The sequence below is a fragment of the Nicotiana sylvestris genome, chromosome 7, assembly GCF_000393655.2.
Source record: "Nicotiana sylvestris chromosome 7, ASM39365v2, whole genome shotgun sequence".
In the NCBI taxonomy this organism is placed as follows: domain Eukaryota; kingdom Viridiplantae; phylum Streptophyta; class Magnoliopsida; order Solanales; family Solanaceae; genus Nicotiana; species Nicotiana sylvestris.
The window spans coordinates 141,022,524-141,045,611 of NC_091063.1; the positions used below are offsets into that span (position 1 = coordinate 141,022,524).

The 23,088-nt window shown below is 40.5% G+C and overlaps 1 protein-coding gene across 1 annotated transcript; it reads left to right on the forward strand.

Annotated features, from left to right (window-relative positions):
- Nucleotides 1-1,921: 1,921 nt before the first annotated feature.
- Nucleotides 1,922-4,637, forward strand: LOC138873858 (uncharacterized). The gene is made up of 2 exons (XM_070152342.1): nucleotides 1,922-2,033; nucleotides 4,177-4,637. Exons 1-2 carry the CDS (start codon nucleotides 1,922-1,924, stop codon nucleotides 4,635-4,637), a joined length of 573 nt encoding a protein of 190 aa, XP_070008443.1.
- Nucleotides 4,638-23,088: the final 18,451 nt, after the last annotated feature.

A 23,088-nucleotide genomic window follows, 5' to 3' on the forward strand; every position in this document is an offset into this window, starting at 1 on the left:
ATTGTATTTTTGTGTGTTGTGTATGATAATTAACTATGAAATATAAACTTGTATTATCTTTTAAACCTCGTGGAATCAAAGTGCAAAATTGACACCTAGGGGCATTGAGGTTGAAGCTTCCTACACATAACATTTTGGACGGTGCGTGTACGAACGCAGCACTTGTCTATTTTATGTTACTCCTAAAATGCGTATGTTTTCCCCTAATTGGCAGAAAGAAAATTAAAGAAAACATTATTGTTGAACTTTTGGTGTTTATCACAAGACATAAAGATGATTTGACTTGTTACCAAACTTAACCTAGTAAAACTTTACATGTGATATATAGTCATCCTAGCTCTCAAGTTGATTGTTGAGAGAGTAACATTTTGCACATCGTGGGATTTTCATCAATTTCCAGGAAGGTTAATGCCCGCGTCCCCCATGGATGGTCGGTAACTCCTTCCAAGCTATAATTGTTTTCTCCATCATGGAAAACGTGTTTTTTTCTTTTTCCTCTTCTTTTAATTTTTTTTTAATGTAGAGATTTTCATAGTGAAAGATAAAAGAATATTATCGCAAAAAACTGCCGGGACACGGAGATCTATTAATCAGTATGAATTTTAAGAGTGGTTGATTGATCGCCATTGTATGACCCAAAATTTAGATTTAGACTTATACAATGGAATTTTATAATAAAGTTGGGTTAATCTTAGCCAATATTAATATCCAAAAGATAGATCAAATAATTTTGTAGTAAAATCTCACGTATGCTATTTGAGCAGCAATAAATAACAACAATAACGGTATAATCAATGATCCAAGAATATGGAAGATAACAATAAATAACGTCATTTAAGTAAATAAATGGACGTGGGTCACCCAAAAAAGGGTGAGATTCCCTAATATTTCTTTTGACAAGGATAGATAATGATAAGTCTTTGAATTTTCGGATTTTTCTTGGATCGTGGGAGAAAGGATAGATAAAGATCTAAAAAAAAGTAAATTTTGTATGTGTATGATAAAGTAAGAATCTTCGGAGTATGTCAATATATAATTTTTTTTACAATGAGTGTCAAATCTTCTCTATAACTACATATCTTTCTATTTATAAGGGTACATGGGTCATAAAATTCTAAATAGTACAACTGCGAGGAATATTCACTGGAATATTCTCCGGGGAACCATCAACACAGAATTAGCTGTTACTACTCTAATAGAAGGAATGCTCGTCCTCATCCTTGTCCTTCGTTGGGCCATCTCGACCTCGACGACGATATGTTGTTTTTTTATGACATCGCCATTTTATGAAGCTAAATCATTATATCTTGTTGACGACACATGGCAGCCTTCGAAGGCTCTCTTAATGTCGACTTGATCCACATATAATTATGATAATTTTTAGTACATACAGTTAGTCCCTCCAATAGGCGACGTGGCGCTTCACGATAATCTTAAATTTCTCGGGTGATTTAATGAAACCATCATGTCAAAGAGAAGATGTGACGTCATGATGTCATTCGTCATGACGATGCCGGTTCCCAACGTGTCGCGTCGATTCACGCGCGGCCCCTGATCGGCTTTGTCGTTTCGATTCTAGTGACAATTATGACGAACCGTTTTGGGTTCGGTGCCCTTTTCTCTATAAATGGGGGTGCATTCACCAGAATTCAAACTTTACATTCTCGAAACTTCTCCTTTTAATTTCCTTCTTTTGCTTCCTAACAATTCTTCATATTTCTAGCATTGCTCTCTTCACTTTTCTCAGCTTCCAGAACCATGTCGAATCTTCCCTCTAATGTAAATGAGGAGAACCATTCCATTCACTTGGATGTTGTATTTCCCGTTTACGGGGAATACACTGTCACCACAGCTAAGGAGGAGCTCTCCCTTTAGTGGAGGAGATCATCCCTCGTTATCTTGATGCCAAACCTGACCTCCAATGGCCGCCGGAAGTGATGACCGAGAAATTTCAATCCATGATGACGGCCAGGCGCTGGCTGAGTTTAAAACCAACTTTGGCCTTCCCGACCACGTGGAGCTAATTCCCACTGGTAGTGACAAAGTACATATCCACTGTCCTGGGTATTGTGCTCTCTATGCCTACCCATTCGCCATCGGTTGTTCGTTCCCTCTCCTTCCGTCGGTGGAGGATTTTTGTCGCCATTACAACGTTTTCCCCGCTCAGATCGCCCCCTTATGTTTACAAAGTGATTGAGATGTTGTCGAAGTTTGCTGAACTGGTCGGGGTCGAGTTCACGCTGCGTCACTTGGTGCATCTTTTTGCACCCTATTTTTATCGAGGAACGATGATGAATCTTCGACATCGTGGGGGAAAATGTTTGGTTGTGAAAATGGACGATAAAGGTAGCTGGTAGTTCTGGATTGATTATTTTATCAAGACTAAGGCCATCGTAGATGATGTTACTGGTTTCCTAGAGGCCTGGAACCATACTCATAAGTATTAGTGTTTTTGCTTTTACTCTTTCAAATATTTTATTCATCCCGAGCTGGTCAAGTAATCATTCTTTTTCTATAGCCACTGGTCGACCTCTTCAATTGGTGACGTATCTCACTGAATAGGTTAGGCAGGTTCATGCACCGTGGGAATCCGTGATTGGCCGAGCTTCTTTTAGAAGTTCAAACCGATCCTCCCTTCGATAGGTGATTTCCTTCTTCTAGTCGTCGTCATACTCGTATTGGTTTACGTCGTCGTGCTTACTTTTTTTGTTTTCTCTAGGTTCCGTCAAAGGGGCTACAATAAGGAACATGGCGCAGATGCCCTCGTTTAGGAGGAGAAGGGTCGCTACGCCTTCCGCCTCCGCCCCCGTCTCAACTGTTGTGCCCGCTCCTCCCTCATTTTCACTCATCGATATAGATAATAAGGTCTCTCCACGCCGTCTGTGGGGATTTTTTCAGCCAACTTTTTAGTTTCTATTAGATCCATAACTCGCGTGACTTGTTAATCTAATGAACCACAAGGTTTATCTTTTTTCTTTGTGCGAGCAAAAGTCTCCATGGAAGGTAACCAAGGAAACAGAACGAAGGCAACAAATAATGTTCCTCTCAACCTAATGAATGCCATCAACGAAGGCTATGACACCCATTATGAGGAGGTAACACTTATGGCCTCCCCCAGACGAGAGAGGTCACATGCACCTTTCTGCAACACAACAAACAAAAGGGGAAAGGGGTCTCTACGTACACAGGAGAGGGAGATCCACCCGCTATGAAAAGGCTCCTCGAAGCATAGCTAACTGAGACTCAAGTCAGCATGCTCAGTAAGCAAGCCCCATGCACGACCACAGAAACCATGAGAGTCCATGCAGCACAACGCAGGAATGAATAAGACGACCAATCGAGCCCTCCGACTTTAGATAAACTCATATATTACTGATAGTGCAAGTGAGAGAGTCTTCACCATCGTGCTTAAAAGAATGGAAGAAATAAAAATCAAGAATAGGGTACTCAGGGATCAAATGAAAAAGCACCAGAAACGGGTAGACAAAATACCAAACGCTCCCAAATTATTACCAAAAAGAGAAGCCACGGGTTTGTGGAACAGCCGTACAGGGAAGAAGCAGCTCCGCACACCATACCAAAAACCTTCAAGATGCCCTCATATCTCAGAATTTGCAACGGGATGGCTGATCCGGAAGACCATGTAATCCACTACGTCGCCGTCATGAAAGGCAACAACCTCACCAAAGAGCAGGTGTCATCCATCTTGCTCGAAAAATTTGGTGAAACTCTCAGTGGAGGGGCATTAACGGAGTCTCGCTCACAGCTGTCGGCTTATTCCATAGAAATATTCAAAGAGATAGCCGATAAGCTCGTAACAGCATGTTGCGGCCAAGAAGGCTACTGTGTCGACTAATGAAATACCCACCGGCCACTTGGGACAAAATCCATAATGCCTACTATGCCAGGTTATAATAGAAGACGACGACCTCAATAGACCAGCTCGAGGGCTCACCTCGGTACAAATCGAGCCCGGGAATAAGCATAGGGATAATACAAGGAGGGATCATCTCGTATCGGGGCCAGACAGAGAACGACACCAAACCTATGTTAGGACACATATTCCTTCCTTTTGCTATGAAGACGACCCATCTAGGTTGAGATCAGGCACTCATAGGAACGATCGAGGTTTGCTTCCCTTACTATCTACTCACAACTTTTGTGTGTCCCCTACAGTGGTGGTCTACGCTCTTGAGAAGCTCAGAACAAAGGTAAAATGGCCACCAAAGATGAGATCTGACCCAAGCACCAAGAAATCTGATGCCCTCTGCGAGTTCCACCAAGAACGTGGACACAAAAGAGAAGATTGCATCAACATAAGACTAGAAGTAGCAAACTTGTTGCAACAAGGGCATCTCAAAGAACTACTTAGTGACAAAGGCAGGAACACCTTAGCGAGAGGTCGAGAATGTCCAGGCCCACCAAATCCCACTTCGCCAGCTTGCACCATCAACATGATCATCGGTGGCAGTAACGATTCCTCGATCAACAACATCAAATTCACCGCCACCCACAACCTCAAAAGATCGATCACCCACGAACAATATGATAGACTCGAAGAAAGTATCATCTTCGATGAGTCAGATACCGATAGTTTGACTTTCCCTCACAATGATGCACTAGTCATTACTTTATGAATTTTAGATATCGATGTCAAGAGAATTATGGTAGATGACAGAAGTAGGGCGTGCATCATCCATCCCTGAGTCCTCGCATATATGAGACTCAAGGATAATATAGTGTTGCTGCATTACACTAACAGGTTTTAATAATGCAATTGAACAGACTTTGGGAGAAATTACCCTCCTCGTCCTCACCGAAAGGGTAACTGTACAAACAACGTTCCATATCATGGACCAGGACACTACATACAATGCCATCGTGGGACGACTATGGATACACCCTATGAGAGCCGTCCCCTCCAAATTATACCAAGTGATCAAATTCCTAACACCTAGGGGAATATTCAGCATATAAAGGAACAAGGTACATCCCGAGAATGCTACCGAATTGCCATGGACGACACGAAAACTCAACAAAAGAAAGATAAGGAAAAAGAAGAATAGTAATCAGTAGGGTCGAGGTCGCCACATTTCGAAGCCAAAGAAGTCATTATGGTCCAGAGATGGTCGACGCCGAAGGGTCAACCATAGAAGACCTTGACCCCGTACAGCTAGATCAAAGCGACCTCAACAAAAAGGCCTATATCGGCTGCAAACTCTGAGACCCAGTTAACTGCATTCTTCAACCTGAAATGCTTGACTCTATGACTATATGTTCCCCTGTGGGTGATGAACAATGGTCTTCTTTGTCACGCCCCAAAATCGAGGAGCGCGACCGACGCTCAACCGAGTAAACCCGACTGAGCAAGCGTGTGAGGTTTCATTCTACCCAAACTAATTCATGAATAAAGAGGAGATGAACTCCATCTATCATACTTTGTAAATATTTCATTAACAACTTCCATTTTGTTTCCATTAGTAGTTTCAACCATAATATCCAAAGTATTACAATTTTTATAGACGTGAAGAAAAAATATATTTGTAAAATACCAATATTTATGATTTAATTTTCAATACCAAACACCACCCACAACCTTTCTACGGAGCCTCTAAATACAATTGAAGAGTAATATAGAAATGCCGGCAACAAGGCTCCGGCTATATCTCAAAATACAAAGTACATGATAAACAATGATACAGGACCCCGAAATGAATTCGGGCTCATCAAGTCGGCTAAAAAGAGGATGAGCCACTAGCTGCGACCAACACTGTATGCTTTGGAACCACCTACATCCATTTAAAGATGTAGCGTCCTGGCAAAAGGGACATTAGTACTGTCGAATAGTACTGGTATGTAAGGCAAACACAAATCTTAATAGAATAAATAGTGAAAACAAATAGAAGGCAGTTAAAATAATCAATAAGCACTTCACAGGATTACAAGGAAACACCAAATAAGGACCACATCGTTTCGATTCAATCTTTTCATCTCTTTAGGTTAAATAATCTTTAGCGCTAAGTGTCACAACCCATAATGCTACCGTGTTTTTACACGGAGTCCAGTCTCGGCCCGACCAGCTAAGCCATCCCAAGTGAGACATATCCAAATTCACAATGATAATAAGAAATCCAACATAAATACCACCATGTGTACAGCATGGTGTCCGATCTCGGCCCGATCGGCTAAGCCATCTCAAGTGAGACGTAACCATATTCACAATTTCATCCACAATGCCACCGTGTTCTTATACGGAGTCTGGTCTCGGCCCGCCCGGCTAAGACATTTCACTTGGGACATAACCTCTTTCAATTATCCATTTAATTCACATTTCTTTCCATCTTCCATTACATGGCACAAACAACCCCATTTATTAAGTAGTTCTTGGCACTTGGACACATTTTATAATTAAAGTCTTTCCCTTTTTATTTGTTTGAATAACAGTATCATTCATGTCAATAACTTCTATCACATAAGGTATTGCACACGTAAGGAAAAGAGCTTGGAAATCATAATCACGTTCTCAAATAGCATGATTACATGGTAAACATTTAGAACAATTACGAAACATAAATCTTTCAACCCAATACATTAAGGCAATCAGTTCTAGCATGATCAAGTCAAAACTCACGCCAACTATTCAGACACCAAGAGTTAAATTATAAGAAGAAGAGGGTTAGCCATACATACCTCAATAGAGCGTTTAAGCAAATTCTACTTTTTGAAGTCATCTTAAAACCGTTGAGTCAAGGCTCATTTCATAATCTATTCACATTTTTTCATGTCATAGGCATCACCAGGCACAATTATAATTCAAGTTCTCGGCACGTTAGCCACACTCTATTTCCCAAATTCATTTAATTTGTTTCAAACATCTTCACATATTACCAACAACTAGACACAATCAATCAAATACATTTAGTATACATAAGAGCAATTAGGAGTATCAACCATATCGAGTTTTCTCACATAATTTGGCATACTAGCCTTTATTTGAAACACGACTCAAAGCTGTAATGTTTAAATACACAACTCATACTTAGAATATATATATACATAAAGCTCATTTCGGAATAATCATATTTATGGGTAATAACCCGAAATATAAGATTTATGAACTTTGAGCCAACCATACTTGAACTTATGAAAATATTTATGGAATTCGATTCTAAAAGAGAAAGTTTAGCCAACATACCTTGTTTAAGCTTTCCTTAAGTTACTACAACGTTCCGAAAATTTTAGCAATCCTAATCTACCTCGAGACATAACAAAATCGAACACGAATTAGGAAGATATTCATGGTTTTAGCTTATTTGAGCATTTTATCAAACACTAGTTATGCATCTTGATTTCAAAGCTCTTCTGCAAGATTCCCTTTATTCCCCAACCCAATCTTTACTTATTTGTGTTCAACAATCTTCCCACAAACCTAATTTGTACATGCATGTATACATAATACTATTAAACCCAAGAATCATACCTCAATAACCCATCTTATACCCAGTGGCGAAGCCAGGAAATTCAATAAGGGTGTCAGTGGCCTATGCAAGGGTGTTCAAAGTCTATTTTTAATCAATCACAAGTAATATTTTACCTTATGCGTAGTATAATTTTTCGGCGAAAGGTGGTCAGTTGACCACCCTTGGGCCAACATAGCTTCGCCACTGCTTATACCCCAAACTCGAAATTAAAGTCTAGTGTATAGAACCTTACCTCTTAGATGAAGATCTTGTGATTGGTTTCCTTGATTCTTGAAGATTGATGAAAGATTGAATGATTATAATGTTAGGCTTCCTCCTTCTCTCTCTAAAATGCTCTCACCTCTCTCTAGATTTAGTATAAAATAGCCCCAAATGAAGCCCCAAAGCTTATTTATCAAAGTGGGTTCAAATATAAAAATTTCCAAAAATGACCCCCAAAGTCAATTATGTGGTGCAATTATGCTATAATATAATCGATATGTGGGCAGCAGACTTACAGCATAATCATTATGCGATAGCATAATCGACAGCATAATCAATTATGCGACAACAAAATCAATATACGATAGCATAATTTTTGCCTGACTCTGCTTCACTATGCGGCGCGTATGCGGTCCGCAGAGTCTTTTTGCGATCGCGAAATTGATTGCAAATCCAGCGTTTGGTAATTTGATCATAACTTTGTGTAGGAATGTCCAAATGACGAACGGTTTGAAGCGTTAGAAACTAGACTCGCAGATCATTCATTTGATAGGTTGATCATCACATAAAACCTTATATATATATATATATATATATATATATATATTTAGATATGCTCGTTCAAAGTGTGGACTTGTACAAACTTATTTGGAATTTTAGCCCATTATGTAATTTTCTAACTTGACTTGGACTTAGGCCTTTCTTTGGACCCCAAATTACTTATTATATGACTTATACACTTATTTACCATATCCAACTGACATACATCATTTTAATAGAACATAAAATATTATAATTGGCCTACCTGGCACCACGAAATCCTAAATTACTTAGCAAAATTTTTCGGGGCCTTACATTCTTCCTCCATGAGTATTTGGTTTTAACCTGAGTAGGCATCCTAAAAGCTTGACATCCCGTGTACTATTGTTTCATCGATGAGTTGATCGATGTGTGACAACGGAAATGAATCATTTAGGCATGCTTTGTTCAGGTCTGTGAAGTTCAAACACATCCTCTATTTCCAATTTTTCTTTTTAACTATCACCACATTGGCAATCCATTTGGGGTACTTCGACTCCTTGATAGAACCGTTGGCCAATAACTTTTCTACTTCTTCGTGGATAGACTCATTGATTGTAGGGTTGAACTTTCGTTAGACCTGTCTTACTAGGGAGGGCGGTAAAAGGGGTTGACATTTATCTTGTGCGTGGCAATTTCCTTGGGGATGCCTGACATATCTGCATGGCTAAAGGCAAATAAATTCACATTAGTTACTAAGAATTGCTACCTATCAAAGGCTGGTCACGAAAATGTTCAAGGATCAACTCGTCAAAATCATGGACCTATATATCGACAACATGTTGATCAAGCCCGTGAAGGCAGAGGATCATATAGAACACCTTAAGGAAGCCTTCGACATACTAAGAAAGAATGGGATGAAATTAAACCCCCGAGTAAGGCATGTTTGGCATAGCCACAAGGAAAATTTTGGGCTTCTTGGTATCACAGCAAGGGATTGAGATCAACCCAGATCAAATTAGGGCTATCGATGGGATACCAGAACAATTGACCACTAAGAAGCAAGTCCAGAGACTGATAGGTGTCTTAAATTTTTCAACGTACTCAAAAAGGACAACGACCTCGAATGGATGCCCGAGTGTGTATAAGCGTTATGAGAACTGAAGGAGTATCTGTCGTCACCATCCTTGCTCTTAAAGTCCCATCCTGGAAGTGCCTCTTCATTTACATCACCATCTCAGAAGTAGCGGAAAGTGCGGTCCTGGTTCGAGAAAATAAAAGTACACAAACTCCTATTTATTATAGGGATAATTTCACATAAATACAGCTCACATACCTGACTTGCAACATGATAGCCTAGATACCACTTTGCAAATCTATAGCCCAAAAATAATAGGCTAATTCCCGAAAGACAGCTTATTTCACATAATCAACTATGGTTATTGCTCCCTCTTTATACAACCAGTTGTGTTCATATACTATTATGTGCAATTGCTGAAGCAATCCAACAGGATAAAAGAAAAAATAAAAACTTGGTAAATTAATTGTAGAATCCCTCCAACACGTACAAATCTTTTTTATACAGCACATATACGAAAAAGAAGAAGAGAAGGAAGTGTCAAACTTCCGTAGAGGCCTCTTACACACTAACAATGTATATACATCCTTATAAACTGAAAAAAATATATAATTATACAACATTATACACAAATATACACATTTATACACAATTATACAATATTGTATAACTTGTATAAACATGTATAATAGTGTATAAGAGGTGTTTGTATATTCATATACACAATTATACACTATTGTACAGTGTTTATACAAACTGCTACATAGTTATGATTTTTATCCAAGCCTCGAGTTGTAGTAGAAGGTATTGGATGATTCAACTCGTGTATAGGTTAGCAATTTTGCGCCAACGATTCAGAATTCAATGCACAGATACGATACACCCAATTTCAGATTCGAGACTTCAAGGAGGACAACACACATATCACGGGAATCAATAACTTGGAAATTAAGGTTTCAAACTTCCGATTTAGCTTCCGAATTAATAACTTGGGAATAAATGATTTAACTTCCGATCTTTTCTCCTCGGATCTCGACCAGACATTGGAAACTAAGGTTTCAAACTGCAAAGAGTCGGACCCAATTTCAAAAATCTTCAATATTCTTCTGTTTGCCACCATGGACGACGGAGTAGGAGCCTAGGCCTTCTTCGAGCCATTGATGGCAGAACTGCGTAGGGGGTATGGGAGAAGGAATAGTGTGGGCTAGGTTAAGAGAGGATGATGGATCTATGTGGGTTGGAAAGAAAGAAGCGAGAGGCGGTGAGAGAGAAATTTGTGTGCTGGGAATGAATAAAGAAGAAAATAATAAAAACCCTAAAAGTGTGTCTTTAATAATGGGCTAAAGGATGAAAAGTTTCTTTCAAGTTATGTACAACATGGGCTAAATAGGGTAAGAGCTTCAAATCTGGGCCATTTTCGGTTGGGCTGTTAGGCCAAGTGACAAGGGCCGTAATTCTTTATTTATTATATTAGTAAAACACTTGTTGACGCCGAGACGAGGTACCCTCAGCTCGAGAAACTAGCCCTGGCCCTAGATGTAGCTTCACGAAAGCTCAGACCATACTTCCAGTGCCACCAGATCTCGGTCGTCACCACTTTCCCTTTAAGAATCATATTGCACAAACCCGATCTGTGGGGGAGGATGGCCAAGTGGGCCATTGAATTAAGTGAGCACGACATCGCTTATCAGCCTTGCACAACAATAAAGTCGCAAGTGCTCACTGACTTTGGTGCAGACTTTACTGCAAAAGTAAGCATGAGGCTAAAAAAGAAGCCGCTCAAGCTTCTCTTCAAACACAGGACCTTTGGGTATGTGGATCTGGACTGGTACTCGTACTCGAGGTTCCCACCAGTGTAATAATTCATTAATTCATAAGGTGCCTAGAATGCTTAGGCCCAAACCAAACCCCTTGGCAATATGTTTAGGCCCAAACCAAACCCAACGCGTTTTTGAGGAAATCTACGAAGTTCATCGCGGTGCTCATTTTGGTGATCGAGCAATTGTCAGGTGCCTCATATGGCCAGGTATTACTGGCCCACCATGAAAAAAGACACCTTAGAATTTGTAAAGAACTGTGAGCAGTGTAAAATATATGCCCCAACAATCCACCGAGCAGGCAAACACCTCCATTCTGTTACCTCCCCATGGCCATTTATTAAATGGGGAATGCACATCGTGCGACCGCTTCCACCAAGATGGGGTAACATGAAATTCCTTCCAGTTTTGATTGACTATTTCTCTAAGTGGGTGGAAGCAGGAGCATTCTCCCAAGTTCGCGGGCAATAATCCCCTTCATATGGAAAAACATCATCTACCGATTCGGCCTAACTAAAGAGATAAGTTGTGACAACGGTCCCCAGTTCACTCGGAGAAAAACCACCGAGTTCTTTGAGAAGTGGCACATTAAAAGGATACTTTCAACTCCTTACCATCCAACTGGCAACGGACAAGAAAAATCCTCCAACAAGTCTATCTTAAACATCATGAAGAAGAAAATCGAAAAGGCCAAGGGATTGTGGCCGGAAATACTCCCAGAAGTATTATCGGCACACAGAACTACCCAAAAGCCGAGCAAAAAAGAGATGCCTTATTATCTAGTCTACAGAACGGAAGCAGTTATACTAGTCGAAGTTGGAGAACCTAGCCTGAGGTAGTCTTATGAAAGCGACACCAATAATGATGAGAATAGGAGACGAGATCTTGACGAGGTTGAAGAGCGACGAGACGTGGCATACATAATGATGGTCTCTCAGAAACAACAAGCAGAATGCTACTACAACAAAAAGGCAAAGGTTCGCTTGCTCAAGATCGGGGACTACGTGCTCAAAACCAAGTCCCAAGAAAACAGGAACCCACGAAAAGGCAAGTTGGGAACCAAATGGGACATCCATAGAAAATTATAGGCCAAAAAAAAACAAGGGTTCGTTCTAATTAGAAACTATGGAAGGGAAGCTCTTACTAAACAATTGGAATATCAGCCATCTCAAGTACTTAAAGTTCTGAAAAATAAGAAATGCCCCATAAGTTGTTCTCATTTTTCCCTCACTTGAATTTTGTCCCAATAAGGTTTTCTCATGGAGATTTTTAACAAGGCGGCGAGTGGGACACTTCGAGTTGGAGTACATAAGAGCAGACGTATTTTTCATTGCCCGACTCATCAAGAATTTCGAAGTCGAACAATGAAGGGACTAGATATATTGGGACTAGGAACAGAATGCCGGCCAACACCCGAAACTTGTAATTTACTCCAAAAGCCGCCTAAGGGAAAAATGATGTAATTGAAACAATAATGTTGAAATAATAAAGGTGCATGCCTGATCAAAACTGCTCTTCAAAATATATCTTCGACCAAATCGAACAACACCTATCGACCCTCAGCCACGACTTAATCAGAGGTACGTACGACCAGTTCGAGCAATACCTATCGGACGAGAACACCTATTGGCCCTTGGCCACAACTTAGTCAGAGGTACGTTTGACCAGTTTGAACAACACCTATCGTCCCTCAGTCGCAACTTAATTTGAGGTATGTTCGACCAGTTTGAACAACACCTATCGGCCTTGGCAATGGTTTAATCAAAGATACGTTCAACCAGTTCGAACAACGCCTATTGGTCCTCATCCATGACTTAATCAAAGGTACATTCGACCAGCTCGAACAATACCTATCGGCCCTTGGCCATGACTTAACTTAAGGGCATGTTACATCAGATCAAAAAACACATATTGACCCCTGGCCGTATCTCAACTAAGAGGCATATTCAATTGATTCGAATAAAGGACGATACGGCCCACGACTATCGCAACCTAGAGGATAACAACAAAGAAAAGAAGTACGGAAGCAAAAGACACAAGTACAGATACAAAACACACAAAGATAAGAAAGGTGCGTATAAAACACAAGCCAACTTTGATATTTAAATAAAGAGACTTTACAAAGGAGCTCGAAGATGCCAACAAAAGTACAAGAAGTTAAACAAAAACAAAGGAATAATATCTAGTGGCCATCACCACCCTGGTCTCCAATTTCCTCTCCATCTTCGCCTCGACCATAAGCGGAATCATACCAAGTGCTATCCACAAAGTGATCCACACCCCCGCTTTATCTTCCTTAGAATCGGGTTGAGGTGTGGCAGGATCGTAGTCACAGGCAAGCTGGTCCTCACGAGCTTTAACTCGAGCCTCCTCGAGGGCCGTCTCGGAGATAGACCCCGTCTTGTTCAATTCATGGATCACGCCTAACTAGAAATCAATATGGATCCAGTCTTTGTATCTCTCTTGGTAAATGTCAGAAAACTCAGAGGCATGAGATGTAAAGGGTCGCTCGAGCAATCGGGCATTTTCAACCTCAAGAATAGCAACTCGCTCGAGAAGCTCAGAGTTCCCTTACCCAACTCTCCAATCCTCTCCTCGAGCATGGCTTCTTTAGCTTATGCCGCTGATTTAATGTTATCTCGTTTAGAACAGAAGTTTGCCAACTCTAGAATGTCAACCTTCCTCCTAGATCTAGTCGGGAGGACTCCGCCTGCTCAAACATCTATTGCTCCTCGGCCTCCTCCCCCAAAGAGCATCCATTTGAAATTGGCACCCATCCAACTGACTTTGTGGTTGAACCACCTGACTCTGGAGGTCGCTGCATTGGGCCTCTACGCCCTTGCTCAGCTCGAGCTCCTCCTCATTTCTTTTCAAAGCTTCCTCAAGAACACTGAACCTCTTCACGACCGCCATCAGCTCCGCATCATTTTTCTTCAACTCTTCCCTCACGGCCGATATGTCTCCCTCCTTGCGATGCCACCTCTGGGCGTCCCGATACTCTTTACGGAACTCCTGGTACTTGCCCTTCAGCCTATGATAAATATCTTTATGTTTCTTCTCCCTCGCACATTTTCAATCTCCAGATAATAGTATGCAAATTAAGGAAAAGTAACAGTTAGAGCCTAGAAGCAAGTCAAAGCAAAGAAAAAATAATGAGGAACGACTATACTTACCTTGAGAGCGAGGCCGACAATGCTCTTCGACAAGGTGTCATCAATCAGTTCCTTGAGAGTCACCAACTCAGATTCAGAGCAGAGAGGACCGAGAGCGTTGACAACGTCCTTGGTATTCTTCAACAGATCACGATCCCTAGGAATCATGATAGTCCTTGAACCCCCCTCCATCATCACCTTGATCTGGGTAGTCCCCTCGTCAATCATCTTAAGATCATTATGGTTCATGTCAGAACCCAATTTGTCGCCCTTGTTGATGGCACCCTTGCCTTTGTCCCCATTGACAAGAAAAATATCCCCTGCCAGCCTAGAGGAAGAGGCCTCCTCTTGCCCTAAAGGCGCGGGGCTTTCACCAAATGTCCCCTCTACTACCTTCTCCTCCTTGAGACGCGAAAACACGCCAACATTGGTCTCTTATAACTGAGGGCCTCAGAGGTTGGCCCAACATCATCCCCAATATATATCGTCATTGTCTCCCTATCACGAACTCATTCCCTAATGAGTCGATGGCCGAGGGCACTCCTCCTCGTACATCCACGGTCTTCCTTTTGTAGGGCCTCAGGTTCGCATCACGTGGAGAGACCTCATCATCTTCGTTGAATAAGACTGGGGCGGAGGCGGAAGGTGTAGCGACCCTTCACCTCTTGAATGAGGGCACAAGTGACTTGTTCCTTCTTTTAGCCCCCGACAAAACCTAAAGAAAACACAAAAAGTAAGCACGATGACGTAAACTAATACGAGTACGATGACGACCAGAAAAAGGGAATCACTTATCGAAGGGAGGGTCGTTTGAACTTCTGAAAGAAGATCGACCAATCACGAATCCCCACGGTGCAGGGGAGAACCTGCCTGACCCAATCGGTGAGATACGTCACCAATTGAAGGGGTCGACCAATGGCTGCAGAAAAAAAGGATTACTCGACCAGCTCGGGATGAACAAAATATTTGAAAGGGTTAAAGCGAAAACAATAATACTTACGAGTATGGTTCCAAGCTAGGGTGAAACCAATAACATCAGCTACGACAACCTCGGTCTTAATAAAGAAATAATCGAGCCAGAACTTCCAGATACCTTTATCATCCATTTTCACAATCAAATATTTGCCACGATGTCGAAGATTCAACATCGTTCCTTGATAAAAATGGGATGGGAAAAAAAACACCAAGTGACGCACCGTGACCTCGACCCCGACTAGTTCGGCAAACTTCGACAACATCTTAATCACTTTGTAAACATAAGGGGCAAGCTGAGTAGGGGAAACATTGTAATAGTGACAAAATTCCTCCACCAGCGTAAGGAGGGGGAACGAATAACCGACGGAAAATGGGTAAGCATGGAGAGAATAGTACCTAGGATGGTGGATGTGTACTTTGTCACTACCAGCGGGAACTCTCTCCATGTGGTCAGGAAGGCAAATTTGGTTTTAAACTCAGCCAAGCGCCTGGCTGTCATCATGGATTAGAATTTCTCGATCGACACTTCCGGCAGCCGTTGGAGGTCAGGTTTGGCATCAAGATAACATGGGATGATCTCTTCTACTGAAGGGAGAGCCTCCTCCTCAGCGGCAGCGATGGTGACTTCCCCGTGAACGGGAAATACAACAGCCAAGGGGAATAGAGTGGTTCTTCTTATTTACATCAGAGGGAAGGCTCAACATGGTTATGGAAGCTCAGAAAGTGAAGAGAGCAAAGCTGGAAATATGAAGAACTGTTATGAAGCAAAAGAAAGAAATTCAAAGGAGAAGTTTAGAGAATGTAAAGTTTGAATTCCGGTGAAGCCACCCCTTTTTATAGAGAAAAGGGCACCGAACCCGAAACAGTTCGTCATAATTGTCAATAGAATCGAAACGCCAGATCAATCAGGGGCTGCGTGTGAATCGACGCAATGCATCGCAAATTGGCGTCATCATGACGAATGATGTCACGACGTCACATATTCTCTTTGATAAGATGGTTCCGTTAAATCACCTGGGAAATTTAATATTTGAGATATGCGGTCCGCGAAGTGCCACGTTGCCTATTTTTCACAACAACAGTGACCGCTGTTATTCGCTTATTGAACTCATCCACGGGGACGACCTCAACAAGCGGATGGACTAACTGTATAGGCTAAAATTATCATAATTATATGTGGTTCAAGTCGACATTAATAAAGCTTTCGAAGGCTTCCACGTGTCGTCAACATGATATAATAATTTGGCTTCGAAAGGGAGATGTCATAAGAAAACAACATGTCGTCTTCGAGGTTGAGATGGCTTAATGGAGGATGAGAACGAGGACGAACATTCATTTTATTAGAGTAGTAACGGCTAGTTTTGTGTTGATGGTTCCGCAGAGAATGTTCCAGTGAATATTCCTCGCAGTTGTACTATTTAGAGTTTTGTGGTACATGTACCCTTATAATAGAAAGATATGTAGTTATAGATAGGATTGGGCGCTCATTGTAAAAAATACATTGACATTCTCTGAGGATTCTTACTTTATCATACACATACAAAGTCCACCTTTTTCTCAGATATTTATCTATACTTTCTCCCTCGATCCAAGGAGGATCAGAATATTCAAAGCTTTATCATTATCTATCCTTGTCAGAAGAAATATTATCTCATCCTTTTAGGGTGACTCATATCCATTTATTTACGTAAATGTCATTTATTATTATTTATTGCAATCTTCTATATTATTGGATCATTGATTATACCGTTATTGTTGTTATTTATTACTGATCATAGCACATGTGGGATCTTACTATAAAAATATTTAGTCTATCTTTTGAATATTAATATTGACTAAAATTAACACAACTTTATTATAAAATTTGATTGTATAAGCCTAGATCTAAATTTTGGGTCATACAACAATCTAGTGAATATTTAAATCTAAACCGAAATAGCATTTTTTAAAGCCTGGAAAATGGATGTTGAGACTCCTTTATTGATTTTACACTCCTATTTACAATTGTAACGAAGACGCAAATTATCATTGTATATATTTATTTCTTTTTAAATTTCTTTGATTCTTTTTCTACTTCCTTCTTCTGAGTGCTGCACCATAAGATTAAGCCTCTCTAATTATATAAGCTGTAGCTATCAAGGTGAACCACTATCTACCACTCCATGATTAATATCTTGCTCCATGATTAATATCTTTAATTGCCTAATTAAAGCAATTAGAGGATCTATTACCCATTTGCCCCACGTGTTTGTGCCCCATCAATCATGTAGTTAGGCACGTCACTATTATCTGTTTTAATTAAAAGCGTGAGCTAAAAACAAAAGGCCACCTTTATTGTGGGAATGCTCGAAATATAGAAGTAGCAACCTGGTATACGGCCTGACACAGCTCATTATTATCCTTGTTGTTGCTTAATTACCTGTAGACTTGGGCTCGTTTGGTACAGGGATAATCAATAATTAATTTTGAAATTAAATTTGAAATAATTTTATCTTACGTTTGATTGACATAAAATCATAGTATAATCAGAGGCGAATTCAGGATTTAGATTTTTTGAGTTCAATTTTTAAGGTTTTGGCATTGTACGCATTGTACTTTTAAAGTTATGGGTTCAGACCTACCATTTGTTGCAATTTTAATGATTTGTATACATAAATTTATGCTCTCCTTTGAAAGTATTGGGTTCAGATGAATCCCGTGGCCAAACTTTACATCCGCCCCTGAGTATAACTAATTCAAGGATGAGTAATCCCTGGATTGTAGTGTTATTTTTATCCCTATGAGAGGGTGGGATAACAATTCCGGAATAACAAATTTCGAAATAATTAATTCTCCTATAACTTGTTTCCCAACCAAAAGACCTGGTATTTTGTTTAACCACCTTTTAAATGTACGGAAGAGTATTTTTGAACCATGCTGTCTTAATTTTAATTTCAGCGGAAGCAAAAAAATAACAGATAATTTTTTCTCATATGTTCTAAGCTTGATGAATAGAGTTAATCCATATTTGTATAGGTGTGAGGTAAAAGATACTAAGTGAAATTAATCAAAATACATACAAACTATCTTAACATCACGATTATTAGGGGGAAAAAAAAGAGTAAACACCTAAAATTAGTATATGAGGTTAATTTGCCGCATGGGACGATTACTTAGAGATGTTCTCTCTTTGTCCGACTCTAGCACAGAAAACTAAAAAAATCCCAAGTTATTAAGTTATTTTTACAAAAAATCTCGTCTTCTCTATCTGGTCATTGTAACATATATACATTTTAGAAAAACTAATTCGGGTGTCTCAAATCATCAGAATAAAATCAGATAAGGTGCGACAGAAGGAGATATATCTGTTTACTGTTTATATACAGTCTCCACTATCCTTTGTGTCTGTTTATCTTCAAGAACAAAACAACTGTTTCCAAGAGATATCTCAGTTTAATATTTGTAATATCTAATTATCTACTATTCACTTGCGTCTATTCTTAAAGAGAAATCTAATTAGGCAGTTGTACGTACAATATTTTGGAAAGTTGAAAAAAGAGTGTTTGGAATATAATATTAATCATGCGGTTTAGCTATAGTATTATGTTTTATTTTTTAGGGAACAATTATTTATTTAATTATTTAATTCAATAAAATATTATTTTAAATAAATCAGTTGTTATATGTGAGTCTTTTAATTATATAGTAGACGATTTAGTGTATGGAGTCTAGCTCATGCAAAGAAGATTAAATTGTCGGTTCTTGTTTTAGAAGTCAAATCTGCATCCCGAGGCCTTGAAAACCTCTTTTTGTCTCACATCGATTTGTGTGCGCAAGACGCGTTTCCGGAAAGCTTTTATGTGAAAGTTTAGAAAAATAATGAATTTGGCCTTTAAAATTGATTAAAGTTGACTTTGTTCAACATTCTTGGTAAACGGACCCGGCCCCATGATTTGACGGTCCCATAGGGTCCGTAGTAAAATATAGGACTTGGGCATATGCCCGGAATCGATTCTGAGGTCTTTAGCCCGAGAAAAGAATTTTTAAAGAAAATTATTTGCTGGAAAATATAAAGGCTTTTTGAAATGAAATGATGCATGTTCTTGATGGTATCGGGCCCGTATGTTGGTTCCGGAGCCCGATACAAGATTAAAATAATAATTAAGTCGAATCTGTGAAATTTGGTAAGAATCGGAGTTGGTTTGGTATAAATCGGGTCTTTAGTTGAGAAAATGGAAAATTCAATGTTCTTAAGTAATTTCATGAATTTGAGGTTAAATTCATAGTTGTTGATGTTATTTTGATGATTTGATCGCACGAGCAAGTCCGTATGATGTTTTAAGACTTGCGTGCATATTTGGTTTGGAGCCCCGAGGGCTCGGGTGAGTTTTGTGTAGGCCATCGGGTGAATTGGACTTAGAAAAATTGCAGCTGACATCTGGTATTTTTACCCAGGCCTCTGATCTCTCAATTGCGAGATCAGGCTTCACATTTGCGAAGTGGTTAGGCTTGGGAAATGCGACCAAAGTGTCGTTATTGCGAACCAAGCCAGGGCAGGCCCTCATCACAATTGCGAACTCCCTTCATTGCAAATGCGACTATTCCTTCGCAAATGCGAAGATGACAGGATTTCAAAGGGTTCGCAATTGCGACATTTGAGACCTGTTCAGTAAGATTTTAAAGGGATTCTTCTTCATTTTTACAACTTTTCAAACCCTAAACTCTTATAGGCGATTTTCTTGAAAAAGTTAGGATTTTTAAATTTTGGGGATTTGGACCTCAATTTGAGGTCCAATTTCAAAACCAATTGCATATTTGAGTTCGTGATTGAATGAGTGATCGGGTTTTGGTTCGAACTTCGGATTTTCACCAGCGGGTCTGGGGTCGATTTTTGACTTTTTGGGAAAAACAATGGGAAACCGATTTGCATGCATTAGAATTGGTTTATTTAGCATTTATTAACGTTATTAAGTAAATTGTGACTAGATACAAGTGAATTGGAAGTGGAACCGAGAGGTAAAATGGTAGTTGAGGCTTAATCTTGTTCGTAGATTCGAGGTAAGTGTTTGGCATAACCTTAGCTTGAGAGAATAGGAGTTGTGGTCTATTTGCTATGTGTTAGTATTGAGTACGACGTATAGGTGTGGTGACGAGTATCTATATGTTGGTGTCAAGCATGCCCGTGAGTCTTATATCATGATTTTTGTGAATCTTTTACGTACCGATCATGCTCAAATTGATGATTATTAATGTTGAACAAAGCTTATGAAAGTTCCTTGGTAATTGACTATTGTTGAGTGTTAGCTCAAGTTGAATTTCATCTTGTAAGGTAATTATTGGAAACAAGATTGGTTATAGCTGAATTCATTGTCGGGATGTTATTGTTGATATTGTTGATTCCCTTGCCCGGATGTTATTGTGATATTGTTGATTCCCTTGCTGGGATGTATTATTTTTATTGTTTGGGTGAGGAAGAGTGTAGTGCACAAAGGGTGATGTCGTGCATGATATTGCGAGTGAGTGTAATGCATGAAGGGTGATGCCGTGCCGATATTATGAGTGTTAATGCACAAAAGGGTGATGTCGTGCCATGATTTGAGAGTTAATGCACGAAGGATGATGCCGTGTCGATATTGTGAGGAATAATGCAAGAAGGGTGATGCCGTGCTATGATTATGTGAGGTAATGCACGAAGGGTGATGTTGTGCCGCTTCTGTTGTTTCATATGGTGAGGATGAGAGTAAAAGCACGAAGGGTGATGCTGTGCATGTGTTACCGTTTCATTATTTTTGTTGATTTAGATATGATGTTCATTATGCTCCTTTATTGGCTTATTGCTAGAATATATTATTCCCCACAACATGTCCCTTTCCCACCTTATTCTATTGATTCCTGTTATTATGATTCTGTCTGTATATAATTTAACTGCACAAGTATATATGATTGTCATGTCCTAGCCTTATCACTACTTCGCCGATGTTAGGCTCGATACTTACTCAATACATGGGGTCGGTTGTATTGATACTACACTCTGCACTCTTTTGTGCAGGTTTTGGTTCCAGACCCGGTGAGTAGCTGACCAAGGTATATCTGCTGGCGTCCGTAGAGCCTGAAGTCCCCCTTCCCTGTTTTAGTTTTCTGGTGTCTCTTTTCTTTCCGAGAATAGTTGTACTTTTCTTTTCAGACCAGTATTTGTAGTAACTCGTAGGTGTTAGTGAAATTGTGACACCAGATTCATGGGTATACATGTGTTGGAGTCTTTGGATTTGTTATAACTCTTCCACGCTTTTCATTTGTTTAATTATAGTTACTGTTTATAACCATTTGGGTTGAATGTTCAGGTGTAGAACCTTAATAGTTGGCTTGCCTAGCTTTCACGAGTAGGCGCTATCACAACTCCTGATGGTGGGAAATCCGGGTCGTGACAAGTTGGTATCAGAGCTCTAGGTTGCTTAGGTCTCACAATTCACGAACAAGCTAGGTAGAGTGTTAGGGATTGGTACGGAGACGTCTGTGCTTTTTCCCCCAAGGGCTACAGAGTTTAGGAATAACTTCATATCTATTCTTCTCTGTCGTGCGATTTGACTTCTCAATGATAATTGAACTTCTACTCTATTTTTTTCGCAGATGGCAAGAACACGTGCTTCTTCATCCGTTAATCAGCAGCCCGAGCTCCAATGGCAGCTCCTACAAAGGGCAGAGGACGAGGCCGAGGCCGTGCCAGAGGCCGAGGTAGGGACACGGCTCAGCCCAGAGCAGCAACTCCAGCAACGGAGCCTCATGTAGAGTTCGAGGAGGAGGCTCCAGCCTACACCGTTCCAGCGGGGCCAACTCAGGTCCCAGAGGGCCTTACCCCGATACTCCAGGATGCTTTGGTCCATCTAGTAGGACTTATGGAGAGTGTCGCCCAGGCAGGCTTACTTCCTGTAGCACTAGCCATCTCTCAGGCTGGGGGAGGAGCACAGACTCCCGCTACTCGCACTCCGGAGCAGATGGCTCCCTAGTTTCAGACTCCAGCAGCTCAACTAGTTGGGGTAGTTTAGCCAGATGTTGTGATTCAGATCGGTGATGGAGCAGCTATATCTACTGATGCTTTGTGAAGGTTGGATAGGTTCACCAAGCTCTTCACTACTACTTATGGTGGTACTACTTTAGAGGATCCCCAGGACTATTTGGACAGCTGTCACGAGGTTCTTCAGAACATAGGGATAGTGGAGACCAATAGGGTCGACTTCGCTACTTTTCGTCTGTCAGGTTCCGCCAAGACTTGGTGGAGGACCAAATCATTTTGGGCTTGAGTACTCCGACCGTCTGAAGTTTCAATATTCTCAGCATTTTCTTTTCGGATACCACTCAAGTCATCAGTCTTAGCTTTTCCTCTGCTCTTCAGATTACTTGGAGGAGGAGGAGGTGGAAGACCTCTAGATCTAGTGTGATATGCTGATGATGCCAGTATGTGCGAACCAACCTTAGGGGATAAGAATAATAAAAATAAAAAAACAAAAGGTAAACAAGTTAGAGATTTTTGTTTGGCTAGACCAGCTGGTACACCGACTTTGACTTGGGATCAGTTCTCTCAGCTATTTCTGGAGAAGTTTCTACCTATCACTCAGAGGGAGGACTATCAGAGGCGGTTTGAGTGCCTCTAGCAGGGTTCTATGACCGTCACTCAGTATGAGACCAGATTCATTGTCATGGCCCGTCATGCTCTTATCATACTTTCCACCGAGAGAGAGAGGGTGGGGAGGTTCATTGAGGGACTCGCTCAGCCGATTTGATTGCAGATGGCTAAGGAGACGGGGAGCGAGATTTCTTTTCAGGATGCGGCCAATGTGGCTAGGAGAGTTGAGATAGTTCTATCACAGGATAGTGGTCAGGGGTTTGAC

What these genes read in the sequence shown, in the direction of transcription:
- LOC138873858 (XM_070152342.1), top strand. Translation starts at nt 1,922, where the DNA reads ATGGCCGCCGGAAGTGATGACCGAGAAATTTCAATCCATGATGACGGC. An exon ending in CGTGGAGCTAATTCCCACTG is followed by an intron (nt 2,034 to 4,176) that starts GTAGTGACAAAG and finishes TGTCCCCTACAG; the next exon opens with TGGTGGTCTACGCTCTTGAG.